This window comes from Mus pahari, chromosome 11 (assembly GCF_900095145.1).
Source record: "Mus pahari chromosome 11, PAHARI_EIJ_v1.1, whole genome shotgun sequence".
Taxonomy (NCBI): Eukaryota; Metazoa; Chordata; class Mammalia; order Rodentia; family Muridae; genus Mus; species Mus pahari.
Window position 1 is genome coordinate 31,540,485 of NC_034600.1, and position 20,182 is coordinate 31,560,666.

The following is a 20,182-nucleotide window of genomic DNA, read 5'->3' on the forward strand; positions in this document are numbered from 1 at the left end:
AGGGGTTATAATGAGAAGAAACTACAAGACAATATTCAGTGTGAGATTTTTCAAGTTCTTTATGAAGAAGCCATAGCATCTTACAAAGAAGAAATTGTGCATCAGCTGCCCAGTAATGAACCAGAACAGCTAGAGGACAATATCAACCAAATCTCAAAATGGATTGAGCAGTGGGTCAAAGATCATAACCCTTAGAGACTGTAGCCAGGCACCATCTCGGTATACACCTTTAGTTCCAGATATTAGGAGGCAGCAGCTGGTCTACATAGTGAGTTCTAGTCTAGCCAGGGCTGCATAGTAAGACTCTGTCTCAAAGGAAAAAAAAAAAAGAAAAAGAGCCTGGTTACTGTCACTCAGTCCACGTAGTAGAAATGCCCGAGGATGAGCAGATGAGCAGAAGAAAGCTTGTGTTGCAGCTCTAGCTGCTGCCTGGATTTCTTTTTCTCCGTGAGAAACCTTACACAATCTCAGATATGAATATAACTTATTAAACATTAAAAATTGTCTTCAAATTGAATTGATAATAAATCTGATAACTCTTAATCAGTAAATGTAGGTGATCTCTTAGATAAAAATGGAAAATTAAAGATACATCGTCAATATTGCTTTTTTATTTTGAAAAAATTAGAGGGGTGGGGTGGGGTGGGGCTGTTGAGACGGCCGAGTAAGCGCGAACACCTGACCAAGGCTGAGACCTGAGTTCCGGATCTGGGCCCCACACGATGGAGGAGAGAACCAGCTCCCACCGGGTCTCATCGTCCGACTTCCGCATGCGCGTTGGCATGTGCACTCGCGTGTGCACACACACACAATGAGAAATAGGCTTAAATAATTTGCGGGCTGGGGAGATGGTACCGTAGATAAAGTGCTTACCGCGCAAGCATTAAAACAAGCGTTTGGGCTGTAAACCCAACATGGGGACAGGAACGGTCCCTGGGACTAGCTAGCAAGCTAGACCAGCTGGCCTTGGCTAGCTCTGGGTTCAGCAGGCGGCGGCTGGAGTAAGAGTAGTCAAGAAAGACGGCTGACACCGCACACTACGGGTTTTCCCTTCGGACTAGCAGTTGTGGGGAGCCGAGGAAGATCCCGGTGAATGGAGTCTGAGTGGACTGGTACCAGCCATGGGCGGAACCACGCAGTGGACTCCATAGCCTCAGACCCATAGGAGAGCCTTCATCCCACCCCACCTCTGAGACTCAGAGGGGTGGCAAACCTTCCTGTGGTGTATGTGGATGCTGACCAGCAGAAATGTCCCCATAACTTTCTCCCCTGGGTATTTATGGCATAGAGACTGTTCTGAGATTAGGTCAATCTGTCTCCTTGATCCAGTTGTATATCATACACACTGCCACCATTCTTGTCTGTGATAACTCCACAGTTCAGCTGTGTGCAATAGCTCCCAAGGAGGTGAGCTACAGGATGCTGAGGTTTCTCCATCACAGGGCCCAATCCACCTGATAGCCCGTTTTGTCTGTCTGCCTGTCTGTCTGCCTGTCTGTCTGTCTTTCTTCATTCCCTTGCCACTCCTAGTCAGATCTGTCCCTGGAGCTACCCTGGATACCGCAAGTAATTCTTGTTCTGTATACAGAATTTATTTAGTATAGATGTTAGACTAGCCTTCTAGCCCACCTCTCTCCCCACATCACCTCTGTCTAGGAAACAATGTTACTGGCTTCTGGTATATTCTTGCGGAGATTTGATGCCTATAAAAATATGTGTATATACACTTTCTATAAAAAATAGTAATAGGACTGAGAAAATAGCTCTAAGTAAACTGTTTTTGCAAGGACAACACTTCCATTCGCAGAACCCACCTTTTTAAAAAGATAGGTTTGGTGGCAGGCACTTGCTTGTAACCTGAGTGCCGGAGAGGTGGAAACAGGTGGCTCTCTAGGGCTCTGGGGCTAGCCTAGCCTACTTCATGCGTTCCAGGCTGAAGTCTTAAAAACAAGGTGTCTTATTTTTTTAAATATTTTATGTCTTATTTTTAAATGTCTTATTATTTTAAAAGTAACTGTCTTAAAAATAAGATGTGAGGTGTCTGAGGAACAGTCTCCAAGGTTGTCCCCTGGCCTCCATGGGCACCCACATACTATGTATTTTAATTTATGAGAGGATTGTATCACCTCAGAAAATACAAACCTCTCAATTATATTTTAGATAAATTTTTACCATCTTAAAATTCAGATTTAATAGCCTAGCATTAGTGGCACACGCCATTAATCCTAGCACTAGGGAGGCAGAGGCAGATGGATCTCTAAATTTGAGGCCAGACTGATTTACAAAGCAAGTCTCAGGACAGCCAGGATAGAGAAACCCTGTCACAGAAGAAAAAAAAATCTGATTTAAGATTTGGTGACTTGCCGGGCGGTGGTGGTGCACGCCTTTAATCCCAGCATTTGGGAGGCAGAGACAGGAAAATTTCTGAGTTTGAGGCCAGCCTGGTCTATAAAGTGAGTTCCAGGACAGCCGGGGCTATACAGAGAAACCCTGTCTCGAAAAACAAGACAAACAAAAAATAAAAACAAACAAAAAAAGATTTGGTGAGTTAAATGTACAGTCTGGGGGTATGGCTCAGTGATGGCAAATGTTTAGATGTACAAAACCTGCCTTAGTCACTGACTGTTCTATTGCTGTGAAGAGACATCGTGACTAAGGCAACTTATAAAAGAAAGCATCCGATTGGGAAGTTTGCTTACAGTTTCAGATGGTGAGTCCATGGCCATCACGGTTGAGAGTGGAGCTCTGGAACAATAGCTAAGAGCTTACATCTGACCCACAAGCAGGAGACTGGTCCACCTTCAGTGACACACCCCCTCCAACAATGTCACACCTAATCGGTCCCAAATCTGGTAGTTCCACTAGCCAGGGACTAAGCATTCAAAAACATAAGCTTATAGGAGCCATTCTCATGCAAACCATCACAAGGCCACTGTGTTCCATTGCCAGCACTCCAAAAAAGACACACTTCACATTTGTTAAAAGAGTTGCTTGCATGTGCGGTGTATTTGTAGAATAGAGGGATATAAGTACATGTGTGCACGTGTTAAAGGAAGCTTGCGGTTCACACCAGGTGTCTTCTTTCCTTCATCCCCCCCCCCCAATCCCAAAGTTCCAGGAGTCCTGATTTCTTAGTTTGAATTAATCAATTTTCTGGTGGTCATAGGTTTGCAGATTTTTACTATCACAAACACATGAGTGATAACATATATTTGTATGCCAGCAGTCTGAAACATGTTTGTTTTTTAAGGAGCTCTGAATTCACACAGCCACTCCTGGAAGTAGTTCACTAGTTTCAACACAGGTATAGAATCGAGTAGGTAGGTGATTGCATGGAGTTTATGAGAAAGACTCCCAAGATGAATTCCGTTCTAAGTCTGATTTTCCTCATGTCTAAGTAACTAAGGACAATACAGACTGGCTCTGAAGAAGAATTGCGAAGTTCATTACTGCCAGAGAAGGATCTGATGTCTATTTCTACCAAAGTAATCTTCAAGCCTGGGAAAGTGTTGGACAATAACAAAGCCTTCGGTTATTACAAGGTGTTGACACAGAGAAAGAATTAGTACACAACCATTTCAACAAGGTAATGAAGTTGATCCAGTATGGCAGATGGGTTAGTGCGATGTAGCACCTGTGATAGGAAAGGAACAGGGGTCGCTCTCGCCACCTGCTCTCCAGGCATTGCCTCCCGCCCCGCCTGTGCTTCAGCGCTCCCTCTGGCCCAGGCTGCTTTCAGGGTTCCTAACTGGGCTTTCTAATGCTGAAAGCCTGTGTCCCAACATCTACCTCTCCGGGAACCCCACCTCGGGCGCATTTTTCTCTTAGGGGGTTCCTGAAGTCCCGAGGTTGGGTCTCTAATTTTCTGTGTATTGACGTTCACCTTGCCCCAGTCTGTTCTAAACCTCAGGCTTTTATTTGCCCGTTGGTTTGTCCATCCGGCTTTGGAGCTGAAGTTGGAGGAAGGCAGCTAACATCCGGTTGCACGGAGGCACGGATACTGGGCTCAGGAGAGCTGAAGCGCCGCTGGCCCACCCGGACCTGGCGACCCTTTCGGGTCCCCCGCGGTGGTCGTGCAGTCACGTGACCCGAGGACGCGTGGCGGAGTGGGGTGAGCCACTGAAGGGGCGCGCGGGCTGCGCGTCGGAGGTTTAGATCCTTGGGACGGATGCGCAGAGTGCCAGCATCAGGCCAGGACACCGGGAACCCGCGGTGGGGAGGGTCTGGAGCCGGGCTGCCCAGGCGTGGAAACTGCAGGTGGTGGTCAGATTGGCAAACGGGCTCCTTTCCCCACGTAGAGCCAGCCATTAATGGTCTGACACCGGAGAATACCGACTTCAAAAACTCTGTTTCTGTCTCTTCTTGCTATTATTTAACTATTAGTTTTGAGCCATAAAGCTGTAACGCATTAAATGCTATGCAATATCCTGGTTTCAATATCCTGAAACAAAAAGGAACGAACGAGAAAGCCCTAGAGAAAAACAGGAAATCTACGGAAGTGTGTGTGGTTTAGTTTAACCTGCGCCGGTGTTTCTGTCTCAATTTTTGATAAATGTACCCTGATGCTAACTTTAGAGGAATTTAAGTGACAGGCAGAGAGGTCTAAATCTTTGCAACTTATGGTAAATCTAAAAGTATTCTAAAGCTAAAAGTTAATACGTACAGCCCACAGCAAAGAGAAACGGGTCATAGTTCAGCAAGGAGGGTTTACGTTAGTTTTTTCCCCACCAAGCCAGTCAGGACAGGAAGTAGGTAGCTGTTTGATCAACTTGTTTGCTAAAAGCAAAGTTGTCAGGCTGGTAGGGGGTAGATCCTGCTGCCTAAGTTTTTCCCGTTGGAATGTGTCCTCTCTCCTTTCTCTTCAACAAATATCTTGGAGAATCTGTTAGTTGTGAGCAAATGAGACATACTTCTTGAACTAATGGGAGCAAGAGAGGGACATCCTTGGATCTGTTGAAAAAGTATTGACTCAGCACGGTACGTAGGGTGACTCTGTTGGTTCAGGCCAGAAGCTCTCAGAAATTCAACTAGGAAATTGAAGCACAAAAGATATGGTTTGGAGAGATATTTGTGAGATTCGAAGACTTGGGGATTAAAGGCATGTGGGGATCAAAGAGAAAGGGGGGAGATTGATTCCAAATTCACTTTATGGTTTTGGAACATAGATGACACATTTGACAAAATAGAGAACTCCAGAAGAGACCTGGATTGGGAGTGGGGAAAGAAGTGAACTTGGTTTCAGTGGTATTTGGATTATAGGCAGAATGTCCGGCTGGAAATGTGTGTTTAAGAGTGGTAAAAGTGGAAGGCAGCCTATCTAGGAGGAACCAGAAGAGAAGGCATATTGGAAGGCACAGAGGTGCCTCCTGGAAAAAAAATGCAGGAGCTGATTTTGGCTTGGTTGAGGAGCCCTGGTATACCAGAGACCAGATGTGGGAAGTTAAAGTGTCAAAGCTCCTATAGAGGCTTTGGGGGTGGGGCTAAATCTTGGTGTTAGCAATCAGCAGGTCACTATTTTTCAGTTATTTTAGTGAAAAATAGGAACATTGCTGACAGTCTTCTATTCATGCTTGCCCTTGCCCAAGTGTACAGAGGACCAGACAAGGACGGATATGATTTCTATTCCTGGCTGTACTGACCAGTTGGTTGCCTGTGTTATTTGGGCAAGTCATGTATTCTTGGAATAGGAAAAATATCTCTCAACAAGATCAAAAGAACCTTTTATTTCTAGAAATATTAATAGGGTGGAGAAATGTTCCATGGAATGTGCCTTGCAACATGCTGATACAGAAACAGGAGTTTAATACTCTAAAAAAAATTTTTTTTTAATTTATATGTTGTAATCTCACTCAAAAAGTAGATAAACTGGTACACAAATTCTTCCTTTTCCTGGGGGGCATGCGATCTTACTATATCTCCCAGGTTGGCCTCAATTGTATTCTTCTTCAACCTCATGAGTGCCTTGTCATATATACTCAAATTCAAATTATTTTGATTACTGTAGCTGAGAACGAGAAGAAGCCAGAAGATTAGAGCAAACTGCCAGAGTTAGTTTGAGGCCAAGCAGAACAAATCAGTGAGAAGCTGAGAGAAGCCAGGCTGAATCAGTCAGTTTGAAGAGGAGCTTGAGCCAGACCAGCTGACTTGGATCAGCCAGCAAGAGTTCAGAAAGAACTAGAAAAGGTGAGTGTAGACAGCAGTAAGTCTCCAAGATGACAATTACATCTGCCAAGTAAAAGGTAGATTTACATCTTGCACCCTACCCATGGGTCACCGAATGACACTGTCCAGTCATGACCTAAACTCATTTCTGAGCCAATGACTCTTATCAGGAAAGAGATCAGACACTGAGGCGGCACTCTCAAAACCTGTGCTTTCTCTGATTAATATCAGGCATATTAAATTCACTGGGAGACTTGTAATGTGTCCCCAAAGTTAAGTCTAATTCTTACCATCACATATGAATACTACATGGCCAATACCCATCAAAGTCACATTTAAAAAAATTAGAAAAAAAAATTAGAGCTGGACGGGACAGTATTGACATATGCTTTTATAGTGCTTTAATCCCATCACTCAGGAGGCAGAGGAAAGTAGATCTCTGAGTTCAAGGCCAGTCTAGTCTACATAACGAGTTTCAGGACAGCCAGAAATACTGACTTGAAAAAAAAAAATTAAAGAGGGATGTAGCTCAGGGGAAATTGTGCTTACCCTTCATGTACAAGGCTTTGGGTTCAATTTCCAAACCAAACCAAACCAATAGAGTACCAGAGCATAGGAAAACTCATTCTTTATATTCAGCACCGAACAGCAAGACAACTCATGACGTTGAGTATATGAATGTATGTGGTACAGTAACAGATGTTCCTGAGCTGGGGGTGGTGGTACTTGCCTATAATCCCCAACTCAAAAGGCAGAGCTAGGAATTTTGCCAAAAGTTTAAGGCCACCTGAGCTACATGGTGAGTACTCCAGCTAGCCGGAGCCACATAGGAAGACCCTGTTATAGAAAGAAAAGAATTGTGTGGGTATGGCAACGCATGATTGATATCCTAGAACTCGAGAGAGGGGCAAGAAGGGACCACCAACTCAAGGTCAGCCTGGGCCACGTTGTGAGTTCCAGAGCAACTGGGCTCAGAAAGCAAAAATCAACGGTAACAAATTTCAACTGATTGCTAATGCAGTTATCCAGGAGGTAGAGTCAAGAGGCCTGCAGGTTCGAGGCCAGTCTGCACTACACAGTGAATGAAGTCAACCTAGACTGTATAACAGGATCCTCTTCTCAGAAAGCAAATCAGCTTTGTCTAACTCTACGGTTAGCCACACCTTCCTCTGAGGAACCTCTTCCCCTCTGTACTGTCTTCTTTATGGCTGAACATCTACACTTGACCATGTCTTTTTTTTTTTTTTTTCCTGTTTGTTTTTGGTCTCTGGGGATTGAACCCAGGCCTTCATATATTCTAGGCAAATGTTCTGTCAGTGGCCTTCATTCTTTTTTTTTTTTAAAGAATTATTTATTTATTATATGTAAGTGCACTGTAGCTGTCTTCAGACACCCTAGAAGAGGGCATCAGATCTCATTATGGATGGTTGTGAGCCATCATGTGGTTGTTGGGACTTGAACTCACGACCCTTCAGAAGAGCAGTCTGCGCTCTTAACTGCTGAGCCATCTCTCCAGCCCATGGCCCTCATTCTTAGTGAAGGCCCAAGATTTCATTTATCAAGCAGGAGGCTATGATGGGGGTAAGTGTAGTCTCCCAGGAAATTATTTTTTTGATTCTATCAATAATTCCCTATCTACCATGACAAGTAAGTTAAAAATAGATTAAAGACAAGCAGGGTTTCATGTATCTCAGGCTGTATCTATCATGTATCTCCAGATTGTGTGTGGCAGAGAATGACCTTGAATTTCTAATCCTCCTGACTACCTCTTGAGTGGCATGTACCGCCGCCACACCAAGTTCATGGAGCTCTGGGAGCCCAACACAGGCCCTTCTGCATGCTGTGCAAAACAGTCTGCCAACCGAGCTGCATGCCCCACCCCAAAATGTGCTTTTACAGAAAATACCGTGCCTTTTAAACAGAGGGATGTCATGTAATACAAACTGAAAAAGAATGAAGGTAGTCCTGTGCTTTCTATGTTTCTCTACATAGCCTCTTCAGATTTTTATTTTCCGTTCTGTAAGTTCTGGGAACTCGAAATACTGTGATCCTGTGATCTACAACAGTGGGAGACTGTTAACCTGTCACCGGGCATGAGACTTCCAAGGCCCATCCCCACCTCTTGTCGGCTGTTAATGGTAATAGCGTTGTCTCGAAGCAGGCTATTTGTGAGGAATAAATAGAATCTAAGTAAAGATTTACCACAGAGAGTCAGTCAGTCCAGTTTTCCTTGTATGCTTTATGTTTTAAGGTGTAGGATATAACTTAAATAAAATTTACAACTGTGTAATAAAGCATGTCACTTTAAGTATATAATTTGGGGCCTTAAGAGATGGGTCAGAGGGGCTGGAGAGATGGCTCAGCGGTTAAGAGCACTGACTGCTCTCCCGAAGGTCCTGAGTTCAAATCCCAGCAACCACATGGTGGCTCTCAACCATCCTTAATGAGATCTGTTGCCCTCTTCTGGGGTGTCTGAAGACAGCTACAGTATACCAGTTTACTTACATATAATAAATAAATATTTAAAGAGAGAGAGAGAGAGAGAGAGAGAGAGAGAGAGAGAGATAGGTCAGAGCCCGGCACTGGTGGTGCATGCCTTTAATCCCAGCCCTTGGGAAGCAGAAACAGGCAGATTTCTGAGTTCGAGGCCAACCTGGTCTACAGAGTGAGTTCCAGGACAGCCAGGGCTATACAGGAAAAACCCTGTCTCAAAAATAAATAAATAAACAAATAGATAATTAAGATAGATAGATAGATAGATAGATAGATAGATAGATAGATAGATAGATAGATAGATAGACAAATAGATAAATAAATAGTACATGGTAGTGCATACCTTTAATCCCAGCACTTGGGAGGAAGAGGCAGATGGATCTCTGTGAGTTCCTAAAACTAGCCTGGTCTACAGAGCAAGTTCCAGGACAGCCAGGGCTACACGGAGAAACCGTATCTTGAAAAAAACCAGAAAAAGAAGTCATTGGGCCATTTTCCACAGAGTTATATCGTTTTATATTCCCTCTCACAGTCTGAACCTGAGTCTGAATTGCCTCATGGCCTTCGCAGCGCTTAGAATCATCAGGGGTCTCTGAGGACATTTGACATGGTTTCAGTTTGCAATCACCTGATGAGTAATGTTGAAATATAAGGTACTCGGAAGCTATAAACAACAGAAAAACTTCATACGTGAGATGTATGCGGTATCTGCATGTTTCGTTTGTTTCTTTGTTTTTTGAGATAGGGTTTCTTTCTGTAGCCCTGGCTGTCCTGGAACTTGCTCTGTAGACCAGGCTGACCTTGAAATCAGAGATCCACCTGCCTCTGCCTCCCAAGTGCTGGGGTTAAAGGTGTGTCCTACCACTGCCGGCATACAGTTTTAAAAGTGAAAAATAAGAGAGTTATCACAGCAAAAAAACCCAAGACTGGTTTTGTTTCTTCAAAAATCACAGTAAGCACCTGCTTAAGTAGCAGGATATTTAGATTTTTCAGTCCCATCTGCCTACAGATTGATACTGTGATTGTATTTTACTATTATTATTATTATTATTTATATTTTATCCTCATTGAATTGAAACTTGACACTAGATTTTTTTTTAACTCAAAGTTTAAAAAAAAAAAAAAAAAAAAAAAAACAAGTAAAACATTTCTCCACCGTTGCAGCAAAGCCACTGTGTTGAAATGCATAGTGTTGAAAGCTTGAGATCGCTACACTCCATTCTGAGGGAGGAGGCTGAGTGTTCTGTCGGTGCAGCAGCTCCCTGTGACCAAGTAAGTGGCCCCGGTGGGCTGGGGACTGGCGGGGTTCGGGGATGGCGCATTCTCTAAGATGCTTTTCTCCTGTGGTGCCCGTCGTGGAGCCCTGCTGCCGTGACTGTTGTGGGTCCTCGTCCTGGAGACGAGTGTTTCTATTTGTGCGTTTTCTTCTTTTTATTCGTTCAGTAAACGAATCTTTAGGGAGCAACAGCTATGTTTGAGAAGCTGAGTTCAGTTCTAGAGTAGCGTGGTGGGCCAGACAGAATACCCGTTGGCCTGTTCATTCTGGGTGAGGTCGTTCGGAGCAGGTTTGGGCCGTGGCAGAGGAGAATGTGCAGGTGACTCTGACCTACCAAGGTGATGGGAGAGGTGGACAGAATGCCGGGCCCTTGGCCGCTGCACAGGCTTTGGCTCTTACTCACGTGACAATGTAATTTAAGAAGGAAAAGAAAGGAGGAAACCGAGAGGGATGCCTTCCTTGACGCTTTACTGTGTGCCAAGCACACAGAGCCAAAGGAGCCTTTAACCCTGCCGTAACGGACAAAGGCAGGGGACAGAGTCTTCCTAGTCAGGGGAAGTCTCGTTCACACTTGTCCGAATCCTGTACCACTCTCAGACTTGGAGAAACAGAACCGTTCCCTTCATAAGCTTGCATTGGAAGTGTCTGTCACTTAGGTTAGCTGACTGGTGTACTCCTCCCTGATCACTAGGGTTCTATATTCAGGTTCTAGTATTCCCAGCCTTCCCTGCAGTTCACCTCCATCTTTCAAGTATGAGCTGGAACCCTTTCCCTTGCAAAAAGACCCGAGATGTTAAATACTTCCAGTTAGGCATTTGTGTGTTAGGTTTTTTGGTTTAATGTTAACATCTATTTATATTTATGTATATGTGTGTACTTGCTTGTCTGTATGTCTATCGTTGGTGTGCAGACGCCCTTGGAGGCCACAGATGGCATAGGATCCCTGCAGCTGGAGTTACGGACAGTTGTGAGCCATCCGATGTGGGTGCTGGGAATTGAACTCTGGTCCTCTGTAAGCAGCAAGTCCTCCTAACTGCTGAGCCATCTCTCCAGCCCCCTATCTTTCTTTCTTTTTTTTAACACTGAATAACATCCTTTCTGGTGTGTGTACACACCACACTTTCTTTATCCATAACTCGGCAGTTGTAAGTTAGTGACAGTGAGCATGGCAGTCGCTCCTGATAACGAGTGTAGGCATCGCTTTAACATAAATGTTTTCATGTCATGGGGCGGGGGGGGGGGGCAGAAGAGGCGTGGCTGCATCTGCTGACTGCTTTCCTTTTTAATTAATTAATTTATGTATATGAGTACACCGTAGCTGTCTTCAGACACACCAGAAGAAGGCATCAGACCCCATTCCAGATGGTTGTGAGCCACCATGTGGTTGCTTGGAATTAAACTCAGGACCTCTGGAAGAGAAGTCAGTGCTCTTAACCACTGAGCCCTCTCTCCAGCCCTCATCCTCATCCTCCCTCCTCCTCTTTCCTCCTCCTCCTCCTCCTCCTTTTCCTCCTCCAGCTTCGTTTTGCTGACTGACTGGTTTTTAACCACTGCTCTCCCTAACTATACTGTTTTCCCTAATGACAAAACAGCATTTGGCTAATGAGCAGAGTGTCGAGGTCATCGAGCGAGGCAGAGGACATCTGGGAAGCAGAGGATGACATGACCGAAGGTGACCTAGGGTACGGCCTCGGAAAAAAACCCGGTGGTATTTATGAAGTTCCTTGTTCGATTACATCTAAGAAAAGGTCAGATGGAAAGAACCCAAGCCCTCCTCCTCCGTTTCCAAGAAAGGGGCAAGAAAGAAGCGAAACCAGTTTCCAGTATTCCAGGAGTAAGGGCGTTCGAGATACATGCGCTCACGGATACAGAGCATCCAGACGACTGAGCAGCACGGGTAAGACCGCTGGGCTGTCCTCCCGCCCCTGTGGGTGTAATCCGGGCCCTTACTCTCCCAGCACAGGAAAGTCAATAACAGCAGTAGATTTTCATCTTTATCTCTTTTAAGATTTTTTTTTTTTAGATTAAATTTGTTTATTGGGGGCGGGAGGGGGTGGCGAGGGGGATGCAAGCACATGCCAAGGCATGCCACAGCTGGAAGGAGCCAATTCTTACACTCAACCACGTGGGTCCCAGGGCTAGAACTCATGTCGTCAGACTCGGTGGCAGTCGCCTTTACTTGCTGAGCCACCTCACCAGCCCACATCTTATTTCCTTGAAAAAAATTTGTGGAGTTCAAAAGTAACTGATGTTTTATTTCCAAGTACTGCAGCGGTCACGAGGCACAGTAGCTAGTCTGCTCTAATGTTGTATGTGTGCGCGTCTGATACCTGCTCTTTTGTCATACAGTTTTATGCCCAACCCAGTCAACAATTATTGGGTCTACTAGGTGCCAGGTGCAGGTGTGGGTTCTGGGAATAATCATGAGTAAAATGTGCAGTAAGGTGACAGAAAACATATGGCTGGTCATTGTTCTTGGAAAGAAGTTAAAGTTCCTAGGGTTACTATTACCACACCACTTAAGCTTAAGCTAACTGCTAAAGTCCACTTATTTGACTTAGAACATTCATGTTTTCCTACACACTTGTGTAGTAATTATAATTAGTCAATTCATTAACTTAAGTTTCATATCACAATTCTTTAGAAGCTGTATTTTCTTCTTTTTTTTTTTTAAGATTTATTTATTTATTATATGTAAGTACACTGTAGCTGTCTTCAGACACTCCCAAAGAGGGAGTCAGATCTTGTTAAGGATGGTTGTGAGCCACCATGTGATTGCTGGGAATTGAACTCTGCACCTTTGGAAGAGCAGTCGGGTGCTCTTACCTGCTGAGCCATCTCACCAGCCCAGAAGCTGTATTTTCAAAACCACATATCTTTTAATTTGTGGGTATTTAAGGGGTCATATTTTTTTTAAATCATTCATCATAGTAATTTTTTCATTTTGCAATTTAGGGATGAAATATTTAGTCTTTTGTAAACAGATGTCCTGTATTTTGCTGGGGCAGTGCACATTTGAGACAGAGTCTCTCTGCATAGCTTTGGCTGTCCTGGAATTTACTCTGTAGACTAGCATGGCCTCAGGCTCACAGAGCTCCACCTGCCTGTGCCTCCCAAGAATCAGGATTTAAGGAGCATGGCACCAGTTAAATAACTTTCTATTTAACTAAAGAAAGTATTCCCTTTTCCTCCAATAGATTCTAACTCAGAATTGTCGGATGAACAGTTAAGGCGACGTCTTCATGAAGCATTAGAGGTATGGTGATACTGAGTGAGCACTGTGCCTGTCTCTCCTGACAGACCCCCTCCTCCCCTCCATCTCTTGAGTTCATACTTTACAGCAGGCCTCCTCTGTTTCTTATGTTCTCTCTCTCTCTCTCTCTCTCTCTCTCTCTCTCTCTCTCTCTCTCTCTCTGACTCTCTCTGTCTCTGTGTGTGTACGTGTGTTTCGCTCTCTCTGACTCTGTGTACGTCTCTATCTCTGTCTCCCTCTCTGTTTGTGTGTGTATTGCCACAGCACACGTGGATATCAGGGAACAATTTGCTGGAGTTCTGGAGTTCCATCCTGTGGCTTTCCAAGATTGAATTTAGGTGGTCACACTTGGGGGTCAGACTTGGGGGCAAGCTCCTTACCCTGCCGAGCTGTCTTGCTGGCACCAGTCTTTGTCTCTTAAAAAAGTTGTCTGATGTAAGCATGCCTGACCCTTCAGGCTTGCCCACCACTTCTCTGTCCAGCTTCCCTAACCCTATCAATCCATCTAAACTCCTGGGAAAACTGGCATTGCTTCCTTATTATAGATGCCTTTCCTGTAGGTGGGGCTGGAAAAAAATCTGTCTTAATGTAATGTCCTTAAAGTCAGAAGATCAGAGAATTATTAGAAATTAGAAAAGAGGGCTGGAGAGATGGCTCAGCGGTTAAGAGTGCCGACTGCTCTTCCGAAGGTCATGAGTTCAAATCCCAGCAACCACATGATGGCTCACAACCATCCGTAATGAGATCTGATGCGCTCTTCTGGGATGTCTGAAAACAACTACAGTTTACTTTCATATAATAAATAAATATAAATCTTAAAAAAAAAAAAAAGAAATTAGAAAAGAGAGGCCACGTTGATGATGTGATGTGCCTTGAAGGGAGAGAGAGCCTTCGATTCCAGATAACAAAGGGAGTTTCCAAATCATAAGTTTTCAGGGGATGCTCCGCACCACATGACCTAGCCTGGGCTAGCCTACATGCCAAGGGACATTGAAATAGGCACTCAGTAGGATCCAGACTTATCCTGTAATACATATGTAATATGTATGTGAGGGAGGGGCTGCTAGGTCCCAGGAGAGCTTCTCTGCTGGCTCGTCCCAGGTGGTCTGAGGAGCCCCGCCTGAGCCCCGGCCCTATGGGCGTGCCATCTTTGAGTGGTTGCCACCTTTCTAGGAAACAGGGACCCTGCTTCCTGAGGTTAGATAACTGGGACTACTGAGGCAAATACCAAAGCTGGAGACATGAACAGAAATCTACTATCTCTAAGCCTTGGAGGGAAGAAGTCTGAAATCAAGGTTTTAAAATGCCATCTTGCCTTTGAAGGCTGCTGCAGGCCAAGGTGTTCCTAAACTGTAGTGTCTGGTCTCCACCTCAGCCTCGCATGGCCTTGTCCCTTGTCTTACTTCCTCCCCCCACCCCCGACCCTGCCCCACCCCCTACACCCCCTTCCCAGATTGCATCCAAGGTGCCTCTTATTTCCCAGGCACACTTGCCACTGGATTGGGGCCCACCTTAATCCCATACAGCATCATTGCAACTGGATGATACCCTTAAACTATGCGTCACAGTGATAAGCACGTAGAAAGCATCACTTAGGCATGTATTTCTGTAAATGCTGCATTTCCACAATGCAAGTAAGTGGTGGTTGGTCTTCAGCCGCTTCACCTTGGAAGGCTTTTAAGAAGTGGTCTTGGCTCAGATAGACTCTGTTAATCTATGCCTAAAAGTAGAAGTATTTTTGGTATGATTTGGTTTGTTATTTTTACTTATCAGCTAAGCCTCCCTTTTCAGATAAGTTCTTGTTCATAATACTTGTTGGGGGTCCAAGGGTCACCCCACAAATCACACAAACACCGATCTCAGTTGGACAGGGATGGTTTATTGAACACACAACCTGAAACTTAGCCATCAGAACTGTAGCTCAGAATTCTGGGGGCTGAGCCACGCACAGCCATAAATATCTTTCTCTGTCAGCTTATAAAGAAAAAAAAAATAACACAAAAACCTCAGTGAGTTCATACACAGCTGCAGGAAGTGCTGCCTGGTGGTCAGCTCTGACTCAAACCATTTTAGACATAACAGCTCACATTGACCTATAATTTGATGGGTCCTACATCAAACTTTGTGGAATTTAAGATTGGATAAACCTCAGAAAATATGAGGATATGTGATCAGCATGACCTTGCTCTGAATCGAGTTATTTTTCTGTGTCAGTGATAGCAGGGATGTTGCAGCAACAACATGAAATAGCTGGCAGGCATGGAACAAAATGTCTGTAGCTGTGCGGGGTGGGGGTGGGGCGAGGGTAAAAGCAAGAGGCAGGCTTTTGTTTCAACTGGAGCTTGGTAGTGAGTTCTGGTTCACTTCAGCATCAGCTGCTTGGTCAGTCACCGGGGTTAGACGCCTTGCAAACACTGAGGCATACGATATCTCTATCCCCAGGAGGTAGAGATTTTAAAAACGGAACTTGAAGCATCTCAAAGACAACTTGAAGGTAAAGAGGAAGCATTGAAAATCCTCCAAAGCATGGTAAGAATTTATTTCTGAAAATTTGTCACTTAGCATATTCTAATAATAAGTGGCATTGTAATCCCTGCACTCAGGAGACAGTGGCAGGAGAACCAAGAGTTCAAGACCAGTGTCCTGAGACACTGTTTTGGAAACAAGACTCATACACACACACACACACACACACACACACACACACACACACACACACACACCAACACACTCCAAAAACGGCAACCAACAGTAATTAGTGATCTTTTTACCTTGTAAAATAGAAATATCAGTGCTTAATATTGTTTTTGAGTTACAGATATTTTAATAGCATAATTTCTTGATTTTTTTTTTGGTAGATTTATTTGTACAAGGTTTCTATGTGTAGCCTTGGCTGTCCTGGAACTCCCTCTGCAGACCAGACTGGCCTCCAATTTAAGAGATCTGTCTGCCTCTGCATCCTGAGCTGAGATTAAAGGTGTGCATCATTACCACCCGGCCCTAATCTTTAGATATACAGTCAATTTTTACTAGTGTCTGAGTTGTGCAGCCATCATTAGATTCTAATTTTAGGGCATTTCTAATACTTTCAAGATGATTATTGCAAATATTAGCCATTACTTCTGACCGCAGTCCCCGACTCGTGGTACCTGTCCATACACTCCCATGCTTTTCTATATCTAGTTGTTTCGAGACAGAGTTTTCCTTTGTAACCCTGGAACTCACTCTGTAGTCCAGGCTGACCCCGAACTCAAGAGATCCACCAGCTTCTGTCTCCTGAGTCCTGAGATTAAAGGCATGAGCCACCACCATACCTAGCAATACTTTCTTCTTTTTATTGCTACTAGTCTATTATATAGTCACATGTTTTATTTATCCTTCACCCACCAGCTGATGTACATCTCAATTATTCTTTCTGACTATGATGAATAATACTGCTGCTGCTATGTGTATTTGCCTGCTAAGAAAAGTCATTCATTCAATGACTTTTGGGAGGGAAAGTGCCAAAGATCTTATGAATTTTAAACTATTAATCTTCACACAGACACACACACAGACACACACACACACACTATTTATATGACTTTCTCATCTTGCTGTTAGCTTAAATTAAATGTGGGGCTGGAGAGATGGCTCAGTAGCTAACACACTCTGCTTCTGCATAGGGCCCAAGTTTGGTTCTCAGCACCTAAGTCAGGTCTCTCACAACTGCTTGTAACTCCTGCTCCAGGAGATCTGACATCCCCTTCGATCTTGCTCTGGCACCTACACACACATGCACACAAACACTCAGAAGTACACATACTGAAAACAAAATAGATCTTTTAAAAAATCAACTGTTTAGAGCTAAGATGAAAGGATGGACTATCCAGAGACTATCCCATCCGGGGATCCATCCCATCATCAGCCATCAAACCCAGATACTAATGCACATGCCAGCAAGATTCTGCTGAAGGGACCCTGATATAGCAGCCTCCTCTTGTGAGGCTATGCCAGTGCTGGGCAAACACAGAAGTGGATGCTCACAGCCAGCTATTGGATGGAACACAGGGCCCCCAATGGAGGAGCTAGAGAAAGTATCCAAGGGGTTGTAGGGGGCTGCAACCCTGTAGGTACAACAACAATATGAACTAACCAGTACCCCCTGAGCTCGAGTCTCTAGCTGCATATGTAGCAGAAGATGGCCTAATTGGCCATCATTGGGAAGAGAGGCCCCTTGGTCTTGTAAACTTTATATGACCCAGCACAGGGGAAGGCCAGGGCCAAGTAGTGGGAGTGGGTGGATAGGAGAGCAAGGGCGGGGGTGGGGTATAGGGAACTTTCAGGTTAGCATTTGAAATGTAAATAAAGAAAATAATAATAAATAAATTAAAAAAAATAAACTGTGCATTTGGGCACATGCGCGTAGATGTTATCATGTGCATAGATGTTATCATGTGCAAGTAGGATGTTTAAAGCTTCATTTTAGCTGGGTGGTGGTGGCCTTTAGTCTCAGAATTTGGGAGGCAGAGGCACAGATAAAATCTGTCTCAAAACAAACAAAACAAAAAACAAAAAAATAAATAAATAAAACAAACCCCTTAATTTTACTGATGCTATTTTTATTTTTTCATAGGCAATGCTTGGCAAAGCCACAAGCCACACACAGACAATGCTTCAAAAAACTATAGAACAAAAGAGATCTCTGGAGAAGGTATTTGCAACTATTAGCATTGATGTAATCATTCTGATAATATTTAAACATAATTTCCTTAGGTTTACCACCATAATGGGTGTGTTATTTATGGTACTTGTTCAAAGAGTACTTGAGTCTTTGATAGTTTTCCCTTAAGGCACTTACATTTTAAAACAGATTGTCACATGGGTAAAGTATGGTTTATTTCCCTTTTCTGGTAGCAGAAGGTCGGCCAACTTGGCACTTCTCATTTTTCTTCTCTTTTTCTTCCTCTGCCTCAGGCAGCGTAAGCATGTTTCTGAACATCTGACAGTATATGAGATTAGGCATTGTAAATCTCTCGTCTCTCTGTCTCTCTGTCTCTCTCTCTCTTTAAAAATTTTATTTATTATGTATACTGTGTTCTGCCTACATGGCCAGAAGAGGACACCAGATCTCATTACAATTGTTTGTGAGCCACCATGTGGTTGCTGGGAATTGAACTCGGGACCTCTGGAAGAGCAGTCAGTGCTCTTAACCTCTAAGCCATCTCTCCAGCTCCAAAGTCTCTTCCCTGTGTCAGTTTTATCGTCCCTTGATGGAGCCATTTGGGCAAAGACTCAGTGTAAATTTAGTTTCTGGTCTCTAGATGAGCAGAGGTGGCCACTAAGAAGTCTGGGCTCAGTACAGCGATTTTTTAAAGAGATTTTTTTATGTATTTATGTATATGGATATTTTGTCTACATGTACAACTGCACACCAGAAGAGCACATTGTATCTCCAGGGATTACAATTATAGATGGCTGTGAGCCACCCTGTGGTAGCTGGGAATTGAACTCAGGACCTCTGGAAGAGCAGTCATTGCTCTTAACCACTGAGTCATCTCTCCAGCCCCCTTTTTGGTTTTTATTTGTTGGTTTGTTTTTTGGGAAAGGGTTTCTTTGTATAGCCCTGACTGTACTGGAACTTGCTCTGTAGACCAGGCTAGCCTTGAACTCAGAGAGCCACCTGCCTCTGCATCCTGAGCACTGGGATTAAAGGTGTGCACTACCACCACCTAGCAGCACAGCTAATTTTGAACCCAAACAGTTTAAAATTTCTTTTCTGTGTTCAGTAAGCTTAGGCGAAGTGTCTCTGAGTGCTAAGGTCCATAAAGTGTACAACTGCCATAGACTCTCCTGAGCATCCTTTTGCTCTTTTAACTGTTGTATGATTAAATGATTTACTTCACACTTCAGTGTCTCTAAATGATTTATACCGATAATTTTTCATGAAATGCCCCCCTTTTTAAATCTGAAGGTAATATTTCTCTTTCTATAGGAAATAAATGCCTTGCAGTGGGAGATGGAATTTGATCAGGATAGATTTAAAAATATAGAAGAATCTTGGATACAGAAATATGACAGGTTTGTATATTTATGGCCTTGAGAGTTAATTGTAGGGCCACATGCATGTAATACAGTTACACTACATCTGGGGGACATTTACTTAATGATTTACTGTTAATATTTTTAATTATACATGTCTAAGTGTGGGTATGCATGTGTACATGAGTGCAGAGACCCGCAGAGGCTAGAAGAGGGCACTGGACCCCTGGTGCTAGAGTTACATACAAGTGACGTAACTCTGCCTGACCTGAGTCCTGGGACCTGAACCCCAGCCCTTTGCATGTGCGGTGCGTGCTTTTGACCCCTGAGCCGTGTCTCTAGCCCTTGGGTCTCCGGTTTTAACTAGATTTAGTTCTCTTGTGAAGGAAGCTTCTGATGCTAGATAATTATCAGAAGCTTTTGTAACTAATTTTATTTTTATTCAATAGACAGAGTGATGTATTGCTTTCTGTTTTGTTTGTTTGCTTGCTTGTTGGTGGTGCTGCAGGTCAGACCCAGGGCTCAGGCTAGACAAATGAACACTCCCTCACCCAGCTGCATCACCAGTGGCTCCTCCTTTGTATTTTTTTTCTTAATTATGTGAGCTCTAATATAAGATTTACCACCTTGACCATTTTAAAATGTATAGTTGGCCAGATAGTGGTAATGCGTTCCTTCAGTTCCAGTACTCTGGAGACAGAGGCAGGTGCATCTCTGTGAGTTCGATGCCAGCTGGGCTACACAGAGAAACCCTGTCTCATTAAAAGAAAAAAAAAATTAGGGGCTGGAGAGATGGCTCAGCAGTTAAGAGCATTGATTGCTCTTCCAGAGGTTCTGAGTTCAGTTCCCAGCAGCCAAATGTTGGCTCACAACTATCTGTAATGGGGATCCGATGCCCTCTTCTGGTGCATCTGAAGACAGCAACAGTGTACTCACATACAGGAAATAAATAAATAAGTCTTTTGTCTCCCCCCCCC

General features: G+C 43.9%; 2 protein-coding genes across 3 annotated transcripts in view; both read left to right on the plus strand.

Annotated features, from left to right (window-relative positions):
* The window catches only part of Ak6 (adenylate kinase 6), a 13,845-nt gene extending 13,313 nt beyond the window's left edge, over positions 1-532 (plus strand). Inside the window, exon 5 of the mRNA XM_021208314.1 lies at positions 3-532. Within this exon, the coding sequence (XP_021063973.1) occupies positions 3-195 (193 nt within the window). The 3' untranslated portion in view covers positions 196-532. The remainder of the gene's footprint in view (positions 1-2) is intronic.
* Positions 533-3,849: 3,317 nt separating this feature from the next.
* Positions 3,850-20,182, plus strand: part of Ccdc125 (coiled-coil domain containing 125) — a 29,163-nt gene continuing 12,830 nt past the window's right edge. The window contains exons 1-7 of one of the 2 annotated variants that reach the window (XM_029544141.1): positions 3,850-4,111; positions 9,820-9,927; positions 11,524-11,828; positions 13,129-13,187; positions 15,627-15,713; positions 17,800-17,877; positions 19,159-19,244. In XM_029544141.1, the coding sequence (XP_029400001.1) occupies positions 11,534-11,828; positions 13,129-13,187; positions 15,627-15,713; positions 17,800-17,877; positions 19,159-19,244 (605 nt within the window). In that variant the 5' untranslated portion in view covers positions 3,850-4,111; positions 9,820-9,927; positions 11,524-11,533. The remainder of the gene's footprint in view (positions 4,112-9,819; positions 9,928-11,523; positions 11,829-13,128; positions 13,188-15,626; positions 15,714-17,799; positions 17,878-19,158; positions 19,245-20,182) is intronic. The other variant, XM_021208737.2, reaches the window with a different exon arrangement.